At 39.4% G+C, this 25350-nt stretch overlaps 2 protein-coding genes across 6 annotated transcripts in view; both read right to left on the bottom strand.

Moving 5' to 3' along the window:
- Positions 1–303: 303 nt before the first annotated feature.
- LOC146467816 (uncharacterized) lies at positions 304–4820 on the bottom strand. Its single transcript, XM_085125236.1, has 2 exons — positions 4540–4820; positions 304–2062 (listed from the first exon to the last, which is right to left on the bottom strand). Exons 1-2 carry the CDS (start codon positions 4589–4591, stop codon positions 1647–1649), a joined length of 468 nt encoding a protein of 155 aa, XP_084981362.1. The 5' UTR covers positions 4592–4820; the 3' UTR covers positions 304–1646.
- A 705-nt stretch (positions 4821–5525) lies between these two features.
- Positions 5526–25350, bottom strand: part of LOC146467814 (uncharacterized) — a 38644-nt gene continuing 18819 nt past the window's right edge. For 2 of the 5 annotated variants that reach the window (XM_085125225.1, XM_085125224.1), the window contains exons 2-13: positions 23202–23281; positions 21415–21648; positions 21045–21192; positions 19884–20008; positions 15945–16119; positions 13834–14000; positions 13087–13311; positions 12647–12779; positions 10898–11196; positions 8524–8717; positions 6718–7004; positions 5526–6241 (exon numbers count right to left, since the gene is read on the bottom strand). In XM_085125225.1, coding sequence (XP_084981351.1) covers positions 6076–6241; positions 6718–7004; positions 8524–8717; positions 10898–11196; positions 12647–12779; positions 13087–13311; positions 13834–14000; positions 15945–16119; positions 19884–20008; positions 21045–21192; positions 21415–21613 — 2118 coding nt within the window. In that variant the 5' untranslated portion in view covers positions 21614–21648; positions 23202–23281 and the 3' untranslated portion in view covers positions 5526–6075. Of the gene's footprint in view, positions 6242–6717; positions 7005–8523; positions 8718–10897; positions 11197–12646; positions 12780–13086; positions 13312–13833; positions 14001–15944; positions 16120–19883; positions 20009–21044; positions 21193–21414; positions 21649–23201; positions 23331–25350 lie in introns of those variants that run through there. The other 3 variants (XM_085125226.1, XM_085125227.1, XM_085125223.1) reach the window with 2 other exon arrangements.

The following is a 25350-nucleotide window of genomic DNA, read 5'->3' as shown; positions in this document are numbered from 1 at the left end:
CACTCCAGTTCCCTCTTGTGGCTCTGTATTCGTTTACGTGATATCAGCACAAAATCTCATAATAGATCGGGAGTGAGTCATACCGGTGCGAGTTCACCCCGGTAACTGTACTGGAGCGAAATTTTCATTCCGGTACGAAAACACATTCCGATGTCATGTAAACGCGGTGCGGTCGTTCGCCCCAGCATGAAATCACTCTCACGGGAGTCTGGAACGGGTAGCGCATGCGCAGTCCTTGATATCCAATTCTGAAACTCATTAATAATTAATGAAGAGAAAACAAAGGAAATCACTACCGTGCAGTAGGTTTGGAAATGTGATCTAATTACATGTAATTATCATAAAATTTTGTGAACTTTTGCTTCGAATTTCTCCAAGAATTATCAATAGTTTGAGAAGCTATATCAAACACTCAAAAGAGTGTTTCCTCTTATTTCCAAACACCTCGAAAAAAAAAATTGCTGCTGCGCCTCGTTTTTCCAACCTACTTCTCGGTGTTTGGAAATCGAAGGAAACACTCTTCCTCGTGTTTGATCTATTACTTCAATATGTGGTCACAATCACGTACACTAATCGAGGACACCACTTACTTATAGCTATTTATTTATAACCCTAATAATTTTAATAATACTGATAACAATCATTATACAAAATCTGAATCCGTTAACAAATAAATGGTTAATTGTCACTGAGCTGTTTCACAATCCGTAATCTAGGTAAGTGTTACAGTCATTCATAAGATTAGCCAGATTCCAGATGACGTGTGTTTTGAAGCTTTGCAGCTGTTTTTTGATCGACGAACATTTAACAATTATCCTGCGAAATCTCGCGAAATATCGCCTGATACTTTGCTCACGAGGCCGTAGGCCGAGTTGGTTAAAATCAGGAGATATTCCGCAAGATTGAGCAGGATATAACTGTTCTATTATTCAACACATTGATAACAAAGCACAGTGTTATTACAGAAAAGCTGGAGACGATCTTTATTTGTTGAAAAAAGAAACTTGAAACATTCCACCGCGCGCGGACGAGCCGATTAATGAAAGTGGAGGCTTTGTTCAAATTTGAATGGAATCTTGAGCGTTGGCAGTCAACACCAAACTCAATAACACCGTTCAAAAGTTATTTGTTATGTTGAACGTACGGCCAAAAAACGAACCGTGTGCCTGAATCTGCTGAAAATGTTGCTGAAGGTGAAACTGCTGAAAAATGGTAAGTAGTAAAAATGTTTGCGCTAACCATTAAAAAATCTTATCACCAAACTTGGTTACATTCTTTGTATTTTCAGGAACAGCGTTATTAATTATTTGGTGTACTTCCAAGATCGTTACTTGTTTAAACCGCTCTGCCATTTTTCACCCCGATAAACGAAATTACGTATATCGTAGGATATCTGTTGACTACGGACGACGAAAATTCAGTGCACCATGACTAGATTTGGGCAGTGTTACAATGTGCTGAATAGTTATGTACATGTAGAATGCTAGTCTAAGTACTCATGGTGTTCATTTGTAAATAGTCTTTCATTTCTCAGGCCGCATGTCGTCGTTTTGAACTAAAGATAAAAAGTTGACAACATCGAACTGGTTAAAAATACCCATCGACAGCCTCAATTTCTCACACACTGTACTTAATCACTTTCCGGTTTACAGGAAAAAGCCATTCATGAATGCACATGCAGTTACAAAGAAGCTCGCGAGTTTAACAACATCAGATCCGCTCTGACGAGCTTCCTTCATGGGGCCTTGTGTGGTTGTGGTGACATTTCCCTCGGGGCATAGATTTCCCTCGCAGCAGCTCATACGGCAGAAACTATACGCGTCTTTCTTTTCTCCATAATTTTCTGCGAAGTGACCGGAGCATTCGTTTTTCAAGCATTCATATTGCGAGGCACAGCCCCTTTGGAAACCGGTCACATTCTGCTTGAGCATGTGAACGTACACATGGACCGTCATGTTACGGCAACGATCTGTCTCTCTTGGGCAGGGTGTTTTCTTCTGGAAGTCAATGCAATCCTTCATGGAAGAAATTGATGAACATTGGAAGCACTCCAGAGAAGCGGCTGTAGAGAAATACGGTGCGATTAACGTGTGATTTCTCAACACGTGTCGTATTACTCTCAAGGAGAGAAATAATGAGAACAACGAAATTTATCACGCAGGGCAGGCTGGGATTAACCCCCGGTAAGGCCTGAAAAACCGGTTTCACGAGCTCGGATGGATGATGACAAATTTTGGATGCCGAACGGTGCTGGAATAGGGACCGGCTTCCATATCACAGGGGGGGGGGGGGGTGGGGGCGACCTGCACCGTTTGCAACATCTCACATGATTGGTCGAGAGGGCAAAAAAAAAACGGACAACAGAACAATGCCCCCAACCCTAAAAAAACCATACAGCTGCAGATTAACAGGTTCCAGTGAAAATAGAGCTTTTGAAATTAAAGTGCAGGTCACGGTCCCCCCAAAACAGCTTACCAGAATCTCATTCAAAGTTTGTGGCCGTGATTCCGATTTGTTTTAAACACATTAAACAGATTGAAAGAAAGCAAGTGAAATTTCTACCAGTTTTGCAAACAAAAATTTTAACTGTGTAAATTTCAGAACTGACTACTGCTGTGAGTGGTCAGACCGCCAAACCATGCAATGTAAGACAATTTTGAGCGTCTCAACTCATCGCTTTTAGCCTGACGTGGTACCAATCAACAAATTTTGTCTCCTAAAAGGTACGACGATCACCGTGGCCTGTAATTTTCATATAGGAGTTCCCGTAATTTTGGTTGGCGGGCTTTCGAAATCACACACCGGGTATTCAATTTTAATTTCACGAAGTTGAATCGCAGAAAATCAACGCTTGCGTTTGTTCAGTTTTATAAATAGCACATGACGTATCACTTGGTAAAATACCACTCTATATATAGAGGGGCAATGGAGCTGCCCGAATCAGCTAAAGTTTCGGTCATTTCTCAGCTGAGAGATAAATTTGAAACCACTTCTCAGCTGTTGGTTAAAAATATACAGCATTTCTCAGCCGACGAAAAAAAAAATTGTCAATTTAATATTAGATACTAGTTAAGCCTCAACCAGACCCTCTATGTACGTTCACAATTTCAAACTGCAAAATAGGAAAAACTCACATTGCCGATAAACGAAATTCATTATATCGTAGCTACCCTCGAGTCTCACTCTTACTGGCAGTTGTAGACATCTCTGGTGCATTATTTTCCGCGAAAAAGTAAACTTTTTCGTCCAGTCCCATCGCCTGACTGACACGACTTACAAAGATTCCCGTGTATCAACGCCACGTTTCAGCGTTTTTAAACATCCTTTCACTTTCAAATGATTTTAGGAAGTTGTTGACAAAATTAATGATTCAGTAATTCAGTCGCCGCGAGAAAGATAAAATGCGGATTCCCGCCCATAATTCTCTAACATTTAAATTTCTTTCGTTTGCCTCAGAAGTGACTGTCCGACACTTTATGAGTGACGGGCTATGGAGAAACGAAACATCATATATATGGTCAAATTCGTCACTTTTGCATCGGGTATCTATCTGGCATGGTCACTTTAAAAAATATTCCATGAAACTTATTAAAATAAAAATTGCCGATAAAAGCAAGCAACGACATTATCGTTCTATATATCGTTTTAAAGTTTTATTTTAAAATGTTTATCAAAGATCTCGCTTATTATAGCCTGCGTAACAGACGGACTATAACCCCCGGTAATAACCAGGGGGTTACAGTCCGTCTGTGACGCAGGCTAGCTTATTACAACCATTAAAAATGCTTTATTTTGGTTACGCGACAATTCCGTTAATTTATGCACATACGCCGTTGGAGGCTATATTTACATGCGGATATATTTTGTTAATGTGTACAATATACTCAGCACGCAATTCGAGACTCCCCAAGCTTTCGTCCTTTTTCTCAACAGAAATGTAAAATTATGTGACCATAAATACTCAGTATCTTTCATTCAATCCACATGATTATATTCATATCTAAATTTAAAGTCTGGGCGATAAAAATTTAACGAATTTTCAATTCCTTCGACATTGGGACCTAACTTTTGTATGTTAATTTATTTACGCGACCGATAAGAATTAGGAAGAAAGGAGTGATTTAAGCGAAAACCAAAAAGCGAAAAGAGGTCGATATTTATTGGGAAAGGGAGTGACGAAGAAACGAAGACCACCCTTGATGATGAAGAATTTTTGGCGAGTTTTATTAATATTGGCTTAAAAAAACTCATGTCAATAGAAACTAGGACGTAATGTCGAACCCCAAGTGTTCGAATTCCCGCAAAGCGTCAAACAGATTTGATGACTTGTTGTTGTCACTCATCACTTACAACATTTCTCCACAGTTAAACAAACTGAAAAGAAGGAATTTATTATGAGATTTCTCGTTCATCCGTAACCGTGGGATCAGAAATAACAAAAACAGTCACGCTTGATCGCCGATCGCTTCTCGACGTGTGACAATAACGCTCTGATGAAAGAAAAGAATAATCTATAATAGTGAAGACTTATCTACTTACCAAATGGAACTGCCAGTCCCATCAAGGTCATCCACAACAACATCATGGCCATTTTTCCTGGACGGTTCACCAGTATGAGTTCTTTGAAAAAATGTACGATATTCGTTCACTTGCAAACTTTTCAACGAGAGAGGCACGCGTGTTCTTGAGCCTGTTAATTAACGGTTCGCGGTCTTTCGATCAAGCGATAAGGTACTTCATGTAGATGAACTTTTTATCGTTCTTTCGCAACAGAGCTGCACTGCGCCGCGTGCGGAGTCTAAACAGCTTCAATTCGAGACCAGTCCGAAGAAAATGAAGTAACTTATAAGTGCAAAAACACTTACTGAATTATTTGAATAAACGGGCCCTTTCAAGTAACATTAACCCCAAATTGTCAACACTTATTGAACGCTGAAAAGCAGAAATACCACCCCGGGGTGTTACCCAAAGGACGTGTTTATTCAGACCATTCAGGTACTCATAACAAAGGATAAATTAATTTCTTTTTGCTTCTGTCCATTATCTTTTCACTGACTGCAGCCAAATCACCAAACTGACTGGGCTTGCGGCACGGAATACTTCTAAATTTAGCCAACTATTTCAATATTTGACAAGGGCATGCGCACAAAGTACACTGAATTTTGAGAGTTTTTAAACGAGAAATACATAGAGCCTGGCAAACAGGTTGTTTTCTTGCCCCTTTCCTTTATTGCTCTCTTCTTCTCTAAATTGTCCACTTTTCTCCCTGTTTGTATTGACCCAGTTCAATTGCCTTGGTTCACGTTCACGGCGTGTGGGCAACATCGACTTCAACTCTACAAGGATTAGGAAATAACTCTCCAAAAATTAAAGCGATAAGGAATGACCAAACCCTCCCCGCCTCCCCTAACAGGACATCGTCACGCCCGGCGTCATAGCAACGAAGAGCGCCTTAACCTACCAGTGCGGACGGAGAAACAGGAAGAGATTTTTGCTGTCTTGGTCAGAAACAATGTTGCATGCTGTCAGTCGTTTGAATTACTTTATTGTTTGCTATCACCAAGCTTACGTTACATTTTTATTGATATAGCTATCTAGTTAACTAAGCAACTTGCCTTTACTCCTTGATAGAGGAAAAGAAACTTTCAAGGACGAAACCAAATCTCTTGTTCACAGATGCTCCTGCAGACCAGTAATTTCAACTACACGCAAAAACTTTCGAGAGCTGGCGTTCCGAGCATTAGCCCTTATTCAGAGCGAGTCCATTCGATTTCCTCTGACGAAGAGCGGATAACGCTCGATACTCCAGCTCTCGAATCTCTTTACGGTGAACAAACTACCTTTACTTATCTATTCTGTTCGTAAAACCAAACATTCGTTTTCACTTTCCCACCGACCCAGCACCCCAGTTTCTTTAGAGACTCACCCCCTTATATGATAGATGGACAGTTAGCTAGATTGTCACTCGATCGGGGGTCTTTTTGTACCCTTTTTCATGTGATGTAAGTTTTTGAAAGGAGGAAACGTTCTGTGAAACAGGAGATTTGATATTCTTAATCCTTAATTGCATTTCCATTATTTGTTCCACACATAGAAGGCATTGGTAACGTTTTTCATTGCACTGCTTAGCCCTGCCACTTCGGGGAAGTTACGAAGAAGTACTTTCTTCATGGTAGAGCTTTCCACCCACTCCAGTCCTTCTTTTGTGTAGTACTCTTCTTTGTAATCAATCGTCAAAAATCTGTAGAAAATGAAAAGGTTATCAGCCAGCGAGATCAGAAAGACAGATAGACAGGCATGCAGACAGACAGACACACTTTAGCAGACAGGGACTGAAAGACACCCAGGTAGACATAGACAGACATCAGTAGACAGAAAGAGGCACACAGAAAGACAAATAATGGATCAGAGAATTAACTCTGTAGTGTATGTTAACGTGCTAAAGTGAACCCATGAATTTCCAACTGGCGTTAGCAAATGAGGCAAAAGAGAAATCTTGCGACATCGGGGGAATCGAACCCACGACCTCCATGGGTTCGATTCTCATTTCCCTACTCATGGGTTCACCTTTGCACTGTAACACATACAGCAGAGTTGATTCCCTGATCCATCATTGGTGTCATTTGATCAGTGTTAGTGGCACAACATTTATTAGACAGACAGACAGACAGACAGACAGACAGACAGACAGACAGACAGACAGATAGAGACCAGTACCGGTCAGTCTTGAGTCGGCGGTTTGCCATACACAAGAAAAGATGAAACGGTGTGTCACCAAACCCGAATCCCTCGGGACGCGTCTCTGCCAGTGAGCCAATCAGAAGGTCCACATCCTCTATGCTGCCGTTGTATGCTTCTCTAAGTTCTGCAGCGGTCACAGTGTCGTTTGTAAGGTCTTCAAAAGTGTCTGGTGTTGTAAGGTTCAGCAGTCGTCTGAATTGGTTGTAGCGTGGGACGCCTCTCTCGCGGTCTCTCAGAATGTCAATGGTTGCCAAATCAACAAGCTAGAATTAAAAGGAAAGTAATAATGGTTGTTTAAAGTGACAATTATATTTCGAGTATTTTGTATCGCAACAAAATTGCGACCGGTCTAAGGTTGCGACGGTGTAAAAGAGTTAACTGAGGCCTTGACCTGCGCGCATACTTTAGAACCTTATTATGATATCACTTGTCGGATTTTTAACACATGCGCGATTCCTACAAGTTTTTAAATATTTTTTTTAACCCTTTAAGCACTAAAAGTGATCAGCAACAACTTTTGCCTTGTAATATCAATGCTTATTCAACCCCTGATGTCATGAGAATTAAGGATATGATCACCCAATATGAATATTCTGGACATTTTAATTACTTCTCCCAGTTCTTTTATAAGAAAAGTATGGAGACGAGATAGGAGAATTTGTCCTTTGATATTAGGGGTAAAAGGGTTAAATGTTGTTTTAGACATGTTAAAATGATGTTGCTGTAACTTTAAAGGAGTCATTCAAACTCGTATTGCGCGTGCGCCCTCTATGAAGCCGCGGTCTGCCATCAAAGTCCCGACGATCGTTTCCTACTTTAAATGCGAGCGCTATATATAACCAACAGTTGTATATTTTGATCTTTAACTGTGTTAAACGGTCACTTAATACAAAGCAGCCATACAATAATACATTTTAAATTGTTTGAAATTCCCTTAAATTTTTCCTCACAATTCAAATCACAAATAGAAGTATAAAAGTATAAAAAAGACTGTGTGGCCAACTCGTCTTTGGGGTCTTGCTCAACGTGAAGTTCGTGTTTCTCTGAAATCAATTAAGTAATGTACTGTTTTGGCTACCGACTTCATCCCGTAGGAACTAAACCGTCTGCACTTAAAACCGATGTGGACCTCGGTTGACAGGCATTAACGACGCCAGAGTGAGAAATACTTGTAATGATTCTCGCAATGTCAGCAGTTACGAAGCCAGAACGTTCAGTCTTACGAGTTCAAAAATGTTCATCATTCCGCAAGGGTAGAAATAATATTACTTCACATGCAGATGGCAAGCTAAGTCTATGGCAGATTGGCTTGAAGGCTAAGCTATAGTTCGACCCCTTTTGAGCTATATTCAGATTTTTTCGATCGATTTCACTCTTTCTTTACAAGGAGGCGCTATTGTACCAACAAAGATCTTTCCGAATCAGTCAACTCTCTAAATCAAATGAATGCTGTACCGCTACCAATAAGGACACAAATGATAAATCTATAATTTGTATCCTCTTCACGTTCACATTGTCACAGTTCCCACCATATTCACCCATGACTTGCTCCCGCCTGGCCTCGTAGCTCAGTCGGTATAGCAACGGTTGATCAAATCTGGAAGTCTTTGGTTCGATGCCTCCGAAGTCAAAGATTTTCTTCGCCTCGCGCGGTCTTCCATTTCGTTACTAGGGCTAACGCTCAGCGGGAAATTCATGGGTCCACTTTTGCTTTTTAACATACACTTCAGAGTTAATTCTCTGACCTATCATTTGTTTCAGTTAAAATCAAATTTTCGTTACCTTTCCTCCTCCCGCTTGTTGTCTTGGTATCTTAAGTTCCATCAGTGTTGTGGGATAGTTGTGTAACACAAGCTGACCCGATTTTTCCACTCCGAATGTGTACAGAACATCAGCTAAGTTGTTGTCATCAAACACCTTACGAGCGTTTCCGAAAGAATACTCCGGGAGGTTGTATTGTCGCCCATTCAGCTGGTCTATGCAAGTAAAAACATATAACAAAAAATATAAGATGTTTAATGGCGCTTTATCAAAGAAAAAGATCAAAACTTTTATAACTTTGTAAGAACTGTTTTTGCCTGATGGTTGTGTTAAATCTTTGACGAAATTACGGCTAGGTCACTGTGTGATTTTTGGTTCTATGAAGGGCAGGTTACTTTGGTTCTCCGCGGGTGGAAAAGTAGAAAGAAAACATGAAAATTGGCTTGTCTCACAGTAAGTAGATAAGGTAAGTTAACCACCGTAAAGAGACTCAAACCCGACTGAGGAGTCGTCTGGAACGTAAGCCCTTAGTACGTCAGGCTGATAAGTGGCCAATTTATGGGCTTATAAACTCAGTTGACGCAAACAATTTTTTTTTCAGATTAAAACGAGTAGAAAAGACAAACTGAAAAATTCATAACAGCCAGAAATACAATTATCGGTGTTTACCTCTGGCAGTAAGAATTACGTTTTGGGAACGTTTTTGGTTTTATACTGGAAATAAGGACATTTTTGAGCGAAAATGAAAAACATTTTGAAAATTCAAACGCTAATAAGCAACTGAGCCCAAATTGGTGAATAAGAGCAGGGAGAGGTCAGATGACTTGAGAATTAGGACTATTTTTACTGTAACTTGTATACCTTGGCTGAGTTGCTCGAAGCACGGTTAGCGCTAACCATTGGTTAAGAGGTATTAAAACCTATAGGTTGTCATGGTATTTAACCCGGGTTAGCGCTAACCATGCTTCGAGCAACTGGGCCCTTGTTGTTAGAGGACCGTAAACTGCCGCTTATACCCCCCCTCCCCCCCGTCCGCTTAAAAGCCCCCCGGTTATAGGCACATCTACCTGTAAACCAAAAAATACACCCGATTTTAAGCCCCCCCCCCCGGCTATAACTTCGTTCGTGTTGTTAGTTTTAATTTTGTTCCAAATATTGTCGTTTTAAAGCGTAATTAAAAACCAGTAAATGAAAAACGTATTTCGATCGACACTGTTATAGCTCCTTTCAAAACGGCTTTTTTTATTCCGGTTATAAGTCCATTCGGATATAAGCCCCTCCGTTTATAAGCCCATCTAAAACCCCTCACGAAGTTGTATAAGCCAAGAGCTTTTAAACGGCTGTTTACGGTATACACTCTGTTAAAAACATTTGAATCAAGGACAAAAAACAATTGTTGGCATAATGAGCGTTGTTTGATCATTTTATTGACATTTTGGGAACATTTTTATTAGTGGGAAAATGAAACATTAAGATGAATTAATTCAGTGGGGAAACTAAAGTATAATGTGCACAAGCTTAAACTTGCACATCTCCGTTTGGTCGTGCAGGCAGACACAAGCCAGTTATCGTAACGGCATTCTGCAAATCTATCTGCAAATCTGGTTGCACTACATGAAATTATCGGGTCTGTTAATCTGCTCGTACACAGTCAGTGCGCAAGGTCGTATGCGGAAAATATAAGAACGTGGCATGATTTACAAGGTCCGTATAATTAACAATTATTCCACTCGCGCTTGTTGGACATGAGATGATAGATAGCCAACGAGGCGCGTAGCTAGCGTCGAGTTGGCTATAATCATCTCATATCCAACAAGCGCGAGTGAAATAATTGTTTTATTAAAAACAATCAAGTAATATTAGTAGGCCTTGCTGATTTCCTTTTCAAGAGCAACCAAAAAACAATTTATGGTCGCTACTTCTCGGGCATATGGTATAATGGCTCATATACCATGGCCGCTAAGCCAATCAAAACCCTAGAATTGCATTATACAATGATCCAGTTTTTAATAATGACCATTAGTATTTACCACACAAGTGAATAGTACTTTTCGCGCGCACTGATTGGTTAGCTTAGAGGTGATTAGCTAAGTACTATTCACCTCCGAGCAGCCCAAGAGAAAAAAGATGGCTACGTATCAGACGATATTGCGCGCAATTTCGAAGGATAATTGTTAACTAAACGTTAGGTTATGCCAAGACAATATACGGATCTTAAAATGAAACGTATATTGTTCATTCAGTATATACGCCGGTATCCTAAGCTTATACGTTAATATGTGGCTTCGTACCACCTTAGATATGTTATTTCATGCAGTTTTGGCAACCAAACGTATAAGACTTGCCCTTTGTTGACTGCTTAACGTTAACCTGTTCACAATAAAAGCCGTCTTACCATTATCCATCCGGCGTACAGCAATAGTATCCGGTAAAAGAGAGTGCATTCGGTAAACAGAAACGAACTCCTCGGTCAAAGAGAAAGGAACTCCTCTGTAGTCTGGAGGATTCCCCTGATGTGTGGGAAAACTGCTCCCTTGTACGGTAATGTTCATGGCTTTCAGCATCTGGTTCACTCTGGGGCTTAGCGTGCCATTCCACTGTGAAAACAGGGACTCATTAATGACATCCGTGTTCAGTATTGCACCAGTCCACTCCAGTGTATGAATCTGGACTAACTGAGCTGTATTTATGAGCCTGTCGAGAAAAGAGCCAATAAGGGGTTTAAGAATTAAGTTACTACGGCGACGACAGCAACGAGAACATTACAAAACAATAGGATTTAATGAGAAAACAAAGGCCATACACGTGTGTCTTAAATTTTGGTACATTTCTTCGCCGTATTCGGCCAAACAAAAACGTGGAATGACCAAATTCAAGGTTTTGTGGAGAATGTGAGCACGCGACGGTAGTTTTTCCATTCTCTGTATCAACTCAGTGAACGCCCGGTTCGCATCCGTTCTGTTACTGGATAGTTCGACCACATTGTCAAGCTGAACGAATTGGAATAATCTCGAAGAAATAAAAATAACACGAACTTATGTTTTCAAGCGACGTTTTCGTTGGCGCTGCAGTCGTGGTTTCTTCAATTAAAGTCACTAATTTCGCACAAGCACAACGTTGACGCGTGGTTGTGTAATGGTTTCCCGGGGTGGTACTCAGGTATATTAGTGACGAGGAGGTGCGAACTGGAGGAGAGCAGGTTGTTAGACCCCCCAAAAAGTCCTATTAGGCTTAAAATGGGCCAAAAACGGTCCAACACTGAGCTCAGAACTTAACTCACGAAAGTCTGTTCTTCTCCTCACAACTCCAACAATTTCCCAATCGCAAATTTCAAACTGAACCAAACAGTTGCTCCTGGGATTAGATTGGAGGATGGAAGAATCAGTGTTTCGAGTCGATGTTGGCGGCCTCCGGTAAAAAGAATAGAACACATTGTACCAGGAGCGATTTCGATTTGGGAAAATATTTTTATGGGAAATTCCAAAAACGTGCCGTGTCAAATGGAAAGGCTATAACAGTCTCATTGGTAGATCAAAACTGAACCTCTGCACGAAATATTGGATTTGCTCTTTTTTTGATCCGTATTAAAGATGAGGTCAAATATAATAACATTTTTGACAACACATTTGATGCGCATCAAATATGTGACGCCTTTGCATATACCTTTGACTCGAATCAAAAGTGAGTTCAAATGTATCAACAACTTTGACCCTACCTTTGACGCGCGTCAAATTGAAATCAAACAACTTTGACTCCGCCTATGACGCGCATCAAAGGTGGATCAAATATATGACTGATCTTTGATCCGAAACAAATTTGACTCCACCGTGAATCAAATGCGGCCTTTGTCACCTGTGATTCGAATCAAAGGTAATCAAAGGCGGCCTTTGACAGTCTTTGACCACACATTTGATGTGCGCAAAGGCGTTTTTTCGTGCAGTGAAATTGACGGCTGTGGTCATATGGACTACATTTGCAGCGACCTTACCTTGTGACCTATGAAAGCCCTATGCCGGCTGTTACTAAATGTTTTCAGATCTCGGCCTGATTTAGTTCAAGAACATAGCCATGTTGATAACTGAGATCCATGCTGTTACGTTCTGTTTCAAGTCTCTTTTTTGTTAAGTGATCATGAATTTGTTACCTTGCAGTTTGAAAAAGCTTATCATCTGTCCAGTCGGGGTGGTTCTGCAGTAGCATGTCACAGATCAAGTTGTGCTCTCTTGTGAACAAGTTGTGCAGGATACTTAGTCCAACCCACCAATTTTTAGAGAATCCTAAGGAGAAAATGTTTTACACTCTTAGTGCTTAAAGTTGCGTTCTATTGACCGTATTCCGGAATCAGAATAACCGGACTAGCTGTTAGAGCTTTAAAACTCATACGCTTTAGTCCCTAGCCTGTGAACAGGCTCCCAAGTGGGGTATAGGGCGAAGAAAAAAAATCCTTTTCGCCCTTTATCCCACCTGGGAGCCTGTTCACAGGCTATTTAGTCCCAAGCCAAAGTTGTGACTTCTAAAGCAGCCCTGGCAAGTCATGATCAGAGCGTGTGAAATATCTACCACATCATAAAATTGCTACATTACCTGTGATGTCGATATTGGACTTGGGGTCAATAGGAAGCAAACCGTCGTCCTCAACTTTCAGTTTACCATCAGTAAAAGACCGAACCCGATCATGCGTCTCTTTGTCACTACCGTACAGCTGCGAGCCGTCCCACCAGTGTGTGACATCATTCTGGAACGCTGGAGGTAGAGAGTCGTCTTTGGGTTGGCACGTGTCTGGTTTGGTTCGCCCAACTTTCATGTATCCTAAAATGAGGGGGGAAACTCAACCTATTTAGAGAGGCTTTCGATTGAGTGTCGTAAAACCAAAACCAAAGACGTTAGTATACGTGATTACTCTGACCAATCACAGCAGTCGTCAACAGCGCAATGAACCAATCCGAATTCGAAGCAAATACATGTAACCGGCGCCAAGCGCGGGAAAACGCGTCCGAGCAAATCACGATTTGGTTTTGGTTTTGGTTTGGCTTTCCATCGGTTGAGAAAATGGCGCGAACTTTGTCAACCAATCGCAGAGCACAGTGAAGCAAAACCAAAGCAATTACCAAATTAAGTTTGCCACTCAATTGGAAACCGCTCTAGTACCGCAGCTGAACACTCACTCGGACCTAAACTAAAATATAAATATGACACGTAGAAACTGGGAAAGAATAGGACTGAGAATCTTTGCTGACATCATTGTGCCTCATTTTCCTTATTAGCATAGATCATATCAAACAACAAGCTACAAACAAATGGACTCCATAAACTAAACTGATACAAATTTACCTTTCATTTTCTTGCGTAGTGGATCATCACTTTTGAGGGGAATTTTGATTTTATTTCTTTTCGCTGGAGTGCCGTGATCAAACCAGTCATGTACCATAAACTGGACCCAGCCTACCGCGAAGAGATTCAACCAAGGAACTTCCAGAAAATTTTTACGCCGTAACAATCTGTAGATTAACCAGTTATTAGTTTTGGTTCATTAGAAGTACACGCTTCAGGCTTCATCAAATTTCTGTTCTAATCTGTCTGCATGTGTCTGAATAACTTAAATAAGTTTGAAGACCTTTCGTTCTGAGTGTAAGTCAATTGACGTTTTGCCCTACGGGTCCTCAGTTACTATTCTATTTATACAAGCGTGAAAATGACTGCAGGAAATGATACCACAAGACAATTAGCCTTTTCCTTCAATAAGCGTATGTTTACCTACTCTGAGGTACCATGTAACTCTCTTACGACGGCAAGACCTTTGTTTAGTTTCCTTTTTAACTCTTGAATGCGCGCATGCGCAATGTGGGCTGAGTTTCATTCGCTCGCTCGGTCAGCTGTAAACTTCATATTAATTTCACCGGAATTTAATCAAAATCATAAATTGTTCATGAGTCTACGTACAGTGCATGTATTCACCATCAGCCGTCATTTACCGGACAAAAAACAAGAATGTAAAATAAAATCAACGAATAACTTATTCTTAAAAGAAAACACTAGTAGGTGTGTTATCTGCTAAATCCTTCCATTGACCGAAACTACAGTGAATCCATGGGACAACTTCTTATTTTGGTGACTGAAAGTGCAGCGTTAAAAGCCGCTCAAGGCCGAGATTATCGTCCAAGTCAACAGGGATTTCGCGCAAAATGCAAGCAGAAAATATGATGGAGAAACGTCTGACGGTGTTCCCTGTTCATTCGGGTATTTTTTTTAGCGGTCCAAAGTAATTTGACCGTTAAAATCGTAGCGCCAAAGGTGCCAGATAATTCAAAACCCTCAACAACTTATAAATACAAGAACTAATCTCTCCTTCAGGAGTCGTGGACAATGTTATCCAGTGGCGTAGTTCGCTAATTTAGAAGCAAAGGGTTCCGGGTTCGATTTTTGTTTTTGGCTTTTGAAAAAGCCAACCATTCCAAAGGCTCCAAACAATTTTCAAAATTAAAACTTTCTTAAAAAATACAAAACTATCTTGCTGAAGGCAACGGCTAAAAGTCTACTTGAAGTGGCGTAGGATGCGGAATAAAATGCTCGTGAGTCCCCTAATTAAGCCTTTATGGCTTATATTTCGAGTCCTGGGCCAGCCAAACACAATGCAAACAATGTTTTATACCTCGCCACTATTTACTTCTGCATTGACGAGTTGGTTCACAGGAGCCTTTGATTTTTTTCAATCACGGTTTAAGTTTTGTGATGCGGAACACACCCGGACCTAGACTCACAGTAGTGAGTTAATTGTTTTTTAAATTTTCATTGTCTTCTGAGCAAGGGTGAGCCTTACCAAAAACAGACACAAGCTAAAAGTCACATTTTCATGTGCAATTAGGCGTTCAGTACGTCTCAAGTAAGTAAATAAGGGCTGAAAGCCATTTCACGATATTGTCCTTCACGATCACAAATCAAATTTAGCCTCACTCAAGGAATGTACAAATAAAGTCAATTTCCAGTTTCAGTCATAATTTCCCACGTTAATGTTTTATACCGCGTGAGCAGCCCCAATGTGATCTCCTGGCGCTGTTTTTTCCTTGTGTTTAGGCAATGGAAATCATGTTTCATCAAGGAGATCGAATCTTGCGAATTCACTGTAGCGAAAAAGTTGGCGACTTGTACATTTATCCATAATTCTTTGCGTTCAAAAACTCTATAAACGCTCAAACAAACGCGCAACTCTAACTTTAAACCTAGCATATACAATGTTGTTAGTACGATAACGAATTTCTCCAAAAAATAAGGCTTTCTATGCGCCTTTTGGCTGTGTTAGGTTCGCAAGGTATTGTGGTAAAATGTACAGTCGCCATCTTTTCCGTACGGGGAATTCTGTTGCACTTCTATCGGCCTGCAGGTCTCTAATGACAGTTTACCATGAGAGAAAACGCTTCAAAACATTATGTATAAAGTAAACATACTTTCTGGCTAAAGTTCGGGGGTTGGGTTTGAGGAGAAGTTCGGGTTTATTGTAGGCGTATTTCAGTGGGACGTTTCTGCCAAACCGGTAAAACCTGCTTCCAGCAGCAGAGTTGTTGAGGTCATTACAAGTTCCGTCGACTGTACGAGCCGCTTTCATTTGCTCAGTGCAGAAGTCTGGAAAAAAAGAACGAAAAGAACACTAAGCTTAGTTTCGTTTCCAGGGCTAACGGGCCGGCATAAGCGGATTAGCGTTAATCTGCTTTCGAACGACCAACCCCAGTTATTAGGGACGGACCATTAGAAAAGTGATGGGGGGGGTGGGGGATTTTCAGTCTGCAGGAATTTTTTTTTATGCTCAGTGCTTGTGCAGGAATTTTTTTTTCAGTTGATACCCTCTGCACGAATTTTTTTTTTTGTTGTTTTCCAGAAAAAAAAAATTAAATAAAGGATTTTTAAAAAAAAGTTGTACTTTGTGGGCTTGGAATGATTACCTTTAACCCCTGAGACAATATCTAAAAATTACAGCATAATGGTCAAAACTAAACAAAAACAACGAAACCTAGTATCTATTGTTATGTTGTATGTGTCATATTGTTATGATACAGCTATAAAAAAATATATTGTTGTGATATAGAAAGATATAAATATTGGCCAATCAGAGACACAACATTTATCTACCTCTGGCCAATGGGTGGTTCCAATGATGCAAATGTGAATGCCAGGTTATATGTGAAATTTTAAGGTTATATTTTTAGGTTACCATAGATGTGAGATGTCAGACACTTCCAAGTTGAAAAACTGTTTATAGATAGGGCTATGGCCCTGCATTATTTATAAATAATTACTCTTGAAATAAAATTCATTCTTCACATGCTGTAACTTCTGGACTGACTTTGATGTACTTAAATGGTCGAACATTTTATTTATTGACTTTTTGTTTTTGAACACACAAAAAATAAATTACAAAACACTACTCAAGACTTGCCACAGCTCCAAAGAGTGAAATAGTAATAATTTAGAAAGAAAACTGTAAATTGTTTTGTACTTATGGTGAAGCATACTTTATCTGATACAAGGAACTGTTTACTAATGTCCAATGGCACATAAGACCCTGACATTGAATACTGATCACATTAGCACTGAAAAACAGTAGAAGTGTCTGCATTTAAGGGCAATGTTTTTAAAGCACTACATCAGATCTACTTGTATGTGTTTTTCAAATACTTGTTTTATTATAGTGCCAGCAAAATAAATAATTCAAAACCGTTGCAGGGGATTAAACTTCTGCAAGAAATAGTTACAGTTCAACATGTGTGTACACATCTGTGTCCACAATCTTCTTTCCTACATTTCAGTTGTCAAATCGATCCTAGTAATAATAATAATAATAACTTTATTAATGTGTCTGTCGTTCTGGTTGTACACCGGGAATAAAACTTATTGGGGACACCTACGTTTTTTTTGTCTTTCTACTGTAATTAAACTCCCCATAAGACGGACAACTCTCTAAGTCGGACAACGGACACTTTAAATATTAAACAACCGTCAACGGATAACTTTACGTTGGGGGTTTAGTGGAAAACGCCTCAAACAGGAATGTATGTGCTGAAAATGAAAGCAATTAAATTAAGAATTATGGAAACAAACTTCTTTTTTGTAGATAACTAAATACGTTGAGAATATTAAGGGCCTTGAGGGTTTCAAACCTGACGTACAAAAAAACAATCCATTTTCCAATATTGATTCTGTCTCAGTTCGTAGTTTCAACGACTTCAGACGGACGTAATACAGCCGCGTGTAGTCATTATGCATCGGTTTAGCTTGTTATCTCAGTATTACTGGTGTCACCTTAATACCTCTACTTTTTATAAGCCCGAAACCTCTCTAAGCCAGACAGTTGGAGTCGGTCCCGACGATGTGCGTCTTTTTAATAGAAAGGGTTCACCGTACTATATTCAAAGCAAATTTGTCCTACATCCTGATTTTTGCAGTAAAAGCTTTAAACATAAATTATTTTAAAACTATGTCGATTATTGACCGCCTTAATCCTTCAGTAAACAGCAAGTCATTCACAAGATACAAAGTACTTTCGATCACCAGATCACAAAGCACTTTGTGCGGTTTTAATTTGCCTACAGAGCACTTTGTGGTATTGACAATGAGCCACAGAGCATTTTGTGGTGAATAAAGTGAACACTTGTCCTTCAATCTAGATGCTCCTACAAGCGTTTTTAAAAGAGGACTTCTTGAAAATGACTCAGTTTTTAAATTTTGTAACCATAAAGCACTCTGTGGCCCAACGAATAAAACTATAAAGCGCTTTATGGATAAGCAGATATGCTGGAAGCGTTTTACTGACAAAATCGTTTTTCTTCAAAACTAATTGACCTATTGCTCGTGATTATTGGGTTTACTACCAGTTACAAACACAAAACAAAATACTGAGTTGTAGTAAGGGAAAATTCCAGCCACGCCACAAAATGTGAGGTTGGTTTGTTGTTCATACAAAACAAACTTCCACAAAAAAATTTAGATTTTCAAAACATTAAAAAGGCCATTTTGGGGCATTCTGGAAGAAATTTTTTTGTCATTAAAACCCTAAAAGGTATTTTCTATAATAATTCCTTAATCTCCTTCTGCAAGAATTTTTTTTTCTTCCGTCTCGGCTTGCAAGAATTTTTTTTTCAGGCATTTTGGCTTGCACGAATTTTTTTTTTGTATTTTCCCCACCCCCCCCATCACTTTTCTAATGGTCCGTCCCTTACAGACTTTTTGACGCCATTTACGTATAGAAGACTTTTATCAACGGCATTCAGTTCAAGCTATTCACTGACTGATCTTCAGCAAGAAGACTGTCTCCTTGTTTTTAACAAGCCCTAGAGCAACAACAACAACAACATCAACAACAATCTTTATCAGTCGTGTCCTGATCATGAAATTATACAGTGTTACATAAATGCAAGAAAGGTTACTAAGGAAGAGAGCACAGCCACTTAGAATTATCAAGCTAATCGAGCTAAGTGGCTGAGCCAAGCGGAAAAATTTGCAAATACCGGTACCCTACATTAAAGTGCCCCTAACCCTTCAATTTGTTTTCTTTTGGTTGATTTCCATATCTTTAAAGAACTCATTTTCGAAAAAATTTTGAAAAATATTGAATCCTTTTTTTTTTTACGAGCGCTAGAAGTAAACACAGTCTTGTCGTTTTTTTCACCCATCGTTCGCATTAGTCCCCCACTCGGCCAAACATGGAGCGTGACGTAAGGAAAAAGACATCGTGCAAAAATATCCGAAGATTCGCGGTAATGCTTCAATTGTAAACAGAGAAAATGGTTGAAAAATGTGTGGTTTTTGGATGCAGCAACTCTCGAAATGTAGAGAAAGGAATCAGCATGCATTAGATTCCTTCTGGTGTCCTTTTATTACGTCACAGCTAAGAAAATGTCAAATATCGGACGCTTCTCATTGGCTCGTTCCTAATGAGCCTACGAGACAAAAATTTGTCCAGCGGGGCTGAAAGCGCGCAAAATTTTAAAAATTTCAGTAACTTTTAGCGCTCGTAAAATAAAAAGGATTTAATATTTCAAAAAAATTTTTTCGAAAATGAGTTCTTCACAGCTATGTAAATCTACCAAAAGAAAACAAATTGAAGGGTTAGGGGCACTTTAACATAGAACTAAGGACACGATTTACCATTCACACACACACGCACACACAAAAATAACAATAAACAAGGGGAAGTGCACACGCAAAAACTGGAAATAAAGTACATCAATGAGCCAGTCAGTAGTTGGAGATAAGCCTACGACTACAGCCGTCCATCGCTTACAGCTGCTCGGGACATCCCGAGAAAGTGTCCCTAACAACTTATCTTTGAAGTAGGTTGACCATGCCACTCATCACAGAAAGGTTGACGTCATTTGCTTGATTAAACTTACATGTATTGTAGAGAGAAGCATGATGACGACCCCCACATCTCTTTTTCTTGTTTCCTTGACACTTTTTTCGACATTTGCATTCTTTAGCCTTCTTCCCTGACTCATATCCAAGACCACAATAGCAGCTACAAAAGCAAAAGGGAACTTATATTTTGCAGAACAATGGGAACACAAAGTGAGCGCGAGAGAATCCTTGGGCATGCAGGGAACGATGGAAGAAATCTCCCACTCATCGTTTAAGATACTTTATATTGAACCCGGTAGTAGGCCCCCAAGAAATTCATTCTCTCGGAGAAAACATTCCTGAATTTGACTTGTGAACATTAAGGTCTAGTAAAATGCGTTTAGTTGCGTGATCCCATATAGTGTGATAGCACTCCAAAAAATCTTTCGTAACGCATAGAATGGCTACAGAGAACGTACCTTTACATGTTTTATGCAACCCGGCCCTGGATCGTAGACTCATCAAGAGAAGTGAAGTTGACAAGGTCCAGTTTATTTATAAGCTGCACGCGAGTGCAACATTTGAAAAGAGAAATTAGTTATACCAAGATTTATCTTAATTAGTTTAATCTACATCTGCGTCTACATCTATATTGGTAATTTGCAAAGATAGCCCATCTCCCCAATAATGCACTGAGGTGCTTGTGCAAAATGTAAAGATTAATATAGTTGATGTTTTTAAGCCTTTTTAACTCGTGAATGTGCCCATGTGCAGTGAACGAGTTATCGTTATGTGAGCTGAATTTCCCTCGCTCGCTCGCTCGCTCTATCAGCTCAGTTAAAAGGCAAAGGCTTGATTTATCAAGATTAAAACTTTCTTAAAAAATTTAAAACTATTCAAGGAGCTCAATCTTGCTGAAGGCAATGGCTAAAAATCTACTTGAAGTGGCCTAGGATGCGGAATAAAATGCTCGTAAGGCCCCTTATTGAGCCTTTATGGCTTATATTTCGAGCCCTGGGCCAACCAAACACGATGCAAACAATGTTTTACACCTTGCCACTATTTACTTTTGCATTCACAAGTTGGCTCACGGGAGCCTTTGATTTACTCTTCGTATACCCAGTACCCGGTGTTATACTATCCATGTTGTTTCAAGTTCCGATGTGGAAATCTTAACGGGACTTTAGTATCTTGCGTGTTGAAATGTTTGCATTTACCTTTTGCCGTTTTGCAATGCTGCATGTGTAAACATATTAGTTTTGCATTGGGCAATGCAATCCTCTGGAGTCACTGAAGCTAAGGATTGCTTGTCGTATCCGTAATCCGTCAGCATAGATGCTTCAAAGCAGCCTACGTAGCCATCACCTACAAATACAACCGAAGAAGAATATGTACAACGCCGATCAATGACTGTGCATTCTTGGTGAGATTTCAAGGGTGGCGGCTCGGGGCTGGTCATTGGGGAGTTTTAGCAACGCCACGGCGACGGCAACGAGAACGTAAAAAAAAAAGCAATAGGTTTTGTAGACAAAACAACAACTCTGCGTTGCTAAATTTCCCTATTGTATTAGAACTGAATTCTCGTACCAAGCACTGGGTCATTACACCTGCGTTTAACTTGAGGCAGTGAGGTGGGGTATGAGTCAAACAGGGCGTGGTCCAGGAGTCGTTCCCTAACAAACAGCGTGTAGGCCATGGCCAGCACCAGAGGCATGCGCCACCACACGAGAACTCTGACCAGGTACTGCTTGATCAAAAATGCAAGTTTCAAGAGCCCGAGATCCATGATCGATACTTTCAACGGTCTCCTCTAAAGAAGAGCTGTAACAAAAAAGAGAAAAAAATGATAAATAAAGATATCTAAATTGGTGTTATTAAGAACAGGATGATTGGATAATGCAATTCCAGCGTTTTGATTGGCTAAGCGACCATGGTATATTAGCCATACATTGTACCATTGTGACGTGGATCTTTCCCTTCAGCGGCGAGACTAAACAAACAACTGTACACAACCCTTCCCGCAAACCCATAACACACTAAAAGACTAGGTAACACTCCAAATTTAATAAGTTTAGAATACATAAACTATAAGTTTCCCAACAAATGGGAACGTAAAAACAAACTATTTCTTCTAAACCTAAATAATTACTTTAAAACCAAGTTACTTTTGCAGTCTTACGTTAATTACTAAGCTATTATGACACAAAATGTTCGCTTGTGCACAACGTTCAGTTTCTTCTTCGTCCAACCAAACCACAAACAAACCAACGCGGTCTACTAACAAACTTTCCGCGTTCCGCCAAACAACGACTCTTTGAATTCTCTCTTGCCAAGTGCTTTTCAGTCTTTGTTAAATTTCTCTTTCCTTCGCCCTTCTCTTCGTCTGTTCCACTGACTGTTTTCTTTACCAATCGCGTCTACTCTTTTGCACGGTCGCTGTCAACAAATGGGTTTTGTTGAAGAACAAATGCGGCTGTCCCGCCTACCAAAAAGACTCTTGGCGGTGAATTCAACTTTCTTCTTCTTCTCTTTTTTTTCTTTCTTACAACTGTTCCAACAACCAACAGCAACAACCAACAATCTTACCATTATTTATATAGTCTTATACAATTAAGACATTGAGCAATTAAAGGCTGGTTTCCATATGATCGCGGATCGCAGATCGCAGATCGCAATAAGGTCTGCGATCGTCTGCGATCATATGGAAACTACTTCTGCGATTGCGATCGCAGACGGTCGCAGAAGATAGAACCATGTTCTATCTAAAGGCTGGTTTCCATATGATCGCAGACGATCGCAGACCTTATTGCGATCTGCGATCTGCGATCCGCGATCGTATGGAAACCAGCCTTTACAAAGAAGATTCTAGAATAATGCTAACTACAAAATGTACAATAAACGCTGATTACACAACAAGATATAAAATACACGGTAACGAGAATAATAATAGTTAGTTAGACTACATTGCAATTTACAATACTACAATACCACACGCAAATTCCTAAGACAATAACTACTAAAAATAACTACAGTAACGTGAATTAAGACTGCAAATAATTAACAATATTCCTTACGAATTACAGATAACGAAAAGAAACGATTAAATATCTACATGCAAAAGGAACACACACACACAAAAAGAAGAAAAACAACGTGACAATCATGCCCGATACTGAATGCATATTAAACTGCGCTCTGGTCGTTCTTGTAAAATGAAATTTAAATACCCAAGATCTAGAATATTTCTTAGTTGTTTTAATAAAACTGTTATTCCACTATTGATCAAATCAGAGCTCTCAACCGCGCTATCATTCGTTTATGAAAGCCTGATTATTCCGGGTGTTCCTTTCATTTTCGATTAGTTCAGTACTCACCGCAAACTCTGAACAGCACGACGAACAATCAAATTTAACAACGTGGCTTCGATGTTAAAAGGTTCTAAATGTTGCTCCTCCTACAGAAATTTGAGTAGTGTTCGAAGAACAATTGGACAATGTATGACGCAACTGCGAGAAAAGTGTAATTAGAAGCTGTAAGTATCGAGTTCCGGGCACGATAGATAACTGGCGCTGTTGTTCAAATACTTTGTCAGGAAATCAAAGCCCCGGAGACGGGTTAACTACAGTTGTTTAACACCATAAAATCTAAATAAGAGCACTGTGAAGCTTTGGTTTATTTTATATCTTTTTTCTATTTGGTCAAAAGACACCTGGGGAATTGGAAAATGAGAGAAATTAAAGCACGACTCGACGTGCCAACAATGGGTCGCTACTTCTACAGTACAGGCTTAGATTTCTCGCGCTTAAAACATTCCGGCGGGCGAGTTAAATACTGATATATAAGCTTCAACTATGCACTGAACCTGGCGAAATCAATAAAAGCGGTTTAAAAGTAGAAGACATCGTTAAGTATTGCTACTGTTTCTAGTTTACTCTTGTTCAGTTAATGAAAATGTTACTGAAAAGTTTTAGTTCAAAATATGAGAAAAAAGTATTCTTAATATTCTGATAACATCCGCTCCAACTCTTTTTTCCCCCCTGTAAACTAAAAGAATTAAACAAAAAATCTCTTTACTTTACAATCAAGGATCGAAACAGGATTTAAATTGAACATTAGCAGTTAACCAGTGAAGAGACATATGTTTCCGTGTAAACCAAATAACAGTAGCTTCCAATCGGAGTCGTAGGTTGCTAATTACATGACAATTTGTATTACCCTTACCTTTTGTTTTTTTTTGGCACCTAATATAAAAGATACTTACTTCTCATTATTTTTTTACCGGAATAGACAAATGTTAGCAGTGCAGTGTTGAAATGAGAATTTCTTTTTTAAAAAAAGCTTGCTTTCACTCTTTTCTTTAAGACAAGAACTTTTCTCTTCGGGTAGAAACAATTATTACATCGTTGCAGATATTCACTACACTAAGTTCACTAAGTTTCTAGTTCTATTATTTACACACAGTGTGTCGTGTAGTTGCATTGAATTTAGTCAAAATCACTTTAAAATTCACTCCCCTGCCTGATGTGCTCGGCTTCCATACGTGTTCGCTTGTGTCACAAAATAGGATTTCAGCAGGAGAATTTTCGCACGACTAAAAGTAGAAATTAGCCGATTGTACACTAATTGCCGCTGGGACAAACATTGCATAGGCAAGACTTAAAAAAGCTTTTACCATAATGGCGATCTACTAATTGCATTCAAAGATACAATTGACTGAATCTTAGGACACACGATTTGTCAACATTAGAATATTACTGCCTTCGATCGGCTGGACAGGAAACACTTACATACGAGAGTTGACAACTTACTGGTAATATGTCGTATTTTTTGTTATTAAAAAAAACCCTGCAAAAAACCAAGTTAATAGTATATTGTTATCTGTTTCCATCTCAGTATAACGGGCTATTTCTTAACATCCGACCGATAGAATGATTAGATGAAACACATCAAAGACTTCGGAGTGACAGATGTACAGACAGATACACAACTTATAGAATAAAATTATATCCTTTCCTTGACATTCAGTGTTTCAAGTAATATATCAAAAACGAAAAAAAAAGTGTTTCATCCGATTTCCAAACACCGAGAAATGCATGGGTTGATAAAACAAAACGCAGCCGAACACTTTTAAACCAAGTTCAGGTGATTGGAAATAGAAACACTCTTTCGAGTGTTTGATCAGTAGCTTCTCAAACCATTAATAATTTTCGGAGTAATTCATCGCAAAAGTCCACCAAATTTTATGATAATTAAGATCACATTTCCAAAGCTCCTTTACGGTAGTGTTTCCTTTGTTTTCTCTTATTAATGAGTTTGAGAACGTATTTTTCCGGTTGAAATGTTTGGTTAAATTGTATCAATAAAAACTTGCTTTGTTAGGAGTCTCGCTAAACGATAAAGTGTGAGCAAAACGCATATCCGTACAAACCATTTTTGGATCTAAAATGGATTCGGTGCGACGTGGATGTCGCCATATATAGTTCATCATGGAAGGAACAATATTAAGCCAATATTCAATTTGCA

The sequence above is a fragment of the Pavona decussata genome, unplaced genomic scaffold, assembly GCF_977016875.1.
Source record: "Pavona decussata unplaced genomic scaffold, jaPavDecu1.1 SCAFFOLD_134, whole genome shotgun sequence".
Classification (NCBI taxonomy): Eukaryota; Metazoa; Cnidaria; class Anthozoa; order Scleractinia; family Agariciidae; genus Pavona; species Pavona decussata.
The sequence above is the reverse complement of the archived record's forward strand: the minus strand, read 5'-3'. Positions and strand labels throughout refer to the sequence as shown.

Excerpts from the sequence above, each read along its gene's own strand:
- LOC146467816 (XM_085125236.1), bottom strand. The coding sequence starts at position 4,591 with ATGGCCATGATGTTGTTGTGGATGACCTTGATGGGACTGGCAGTTCCA. Across the intron at positions 2,063-4,539 it reads GGGACTGGCAGTTCCATTTG|CCGCTTCTCTGGAGTGCTTC; the intron begins GTAAGTAGATAA and ends ATTTCTCTACAG.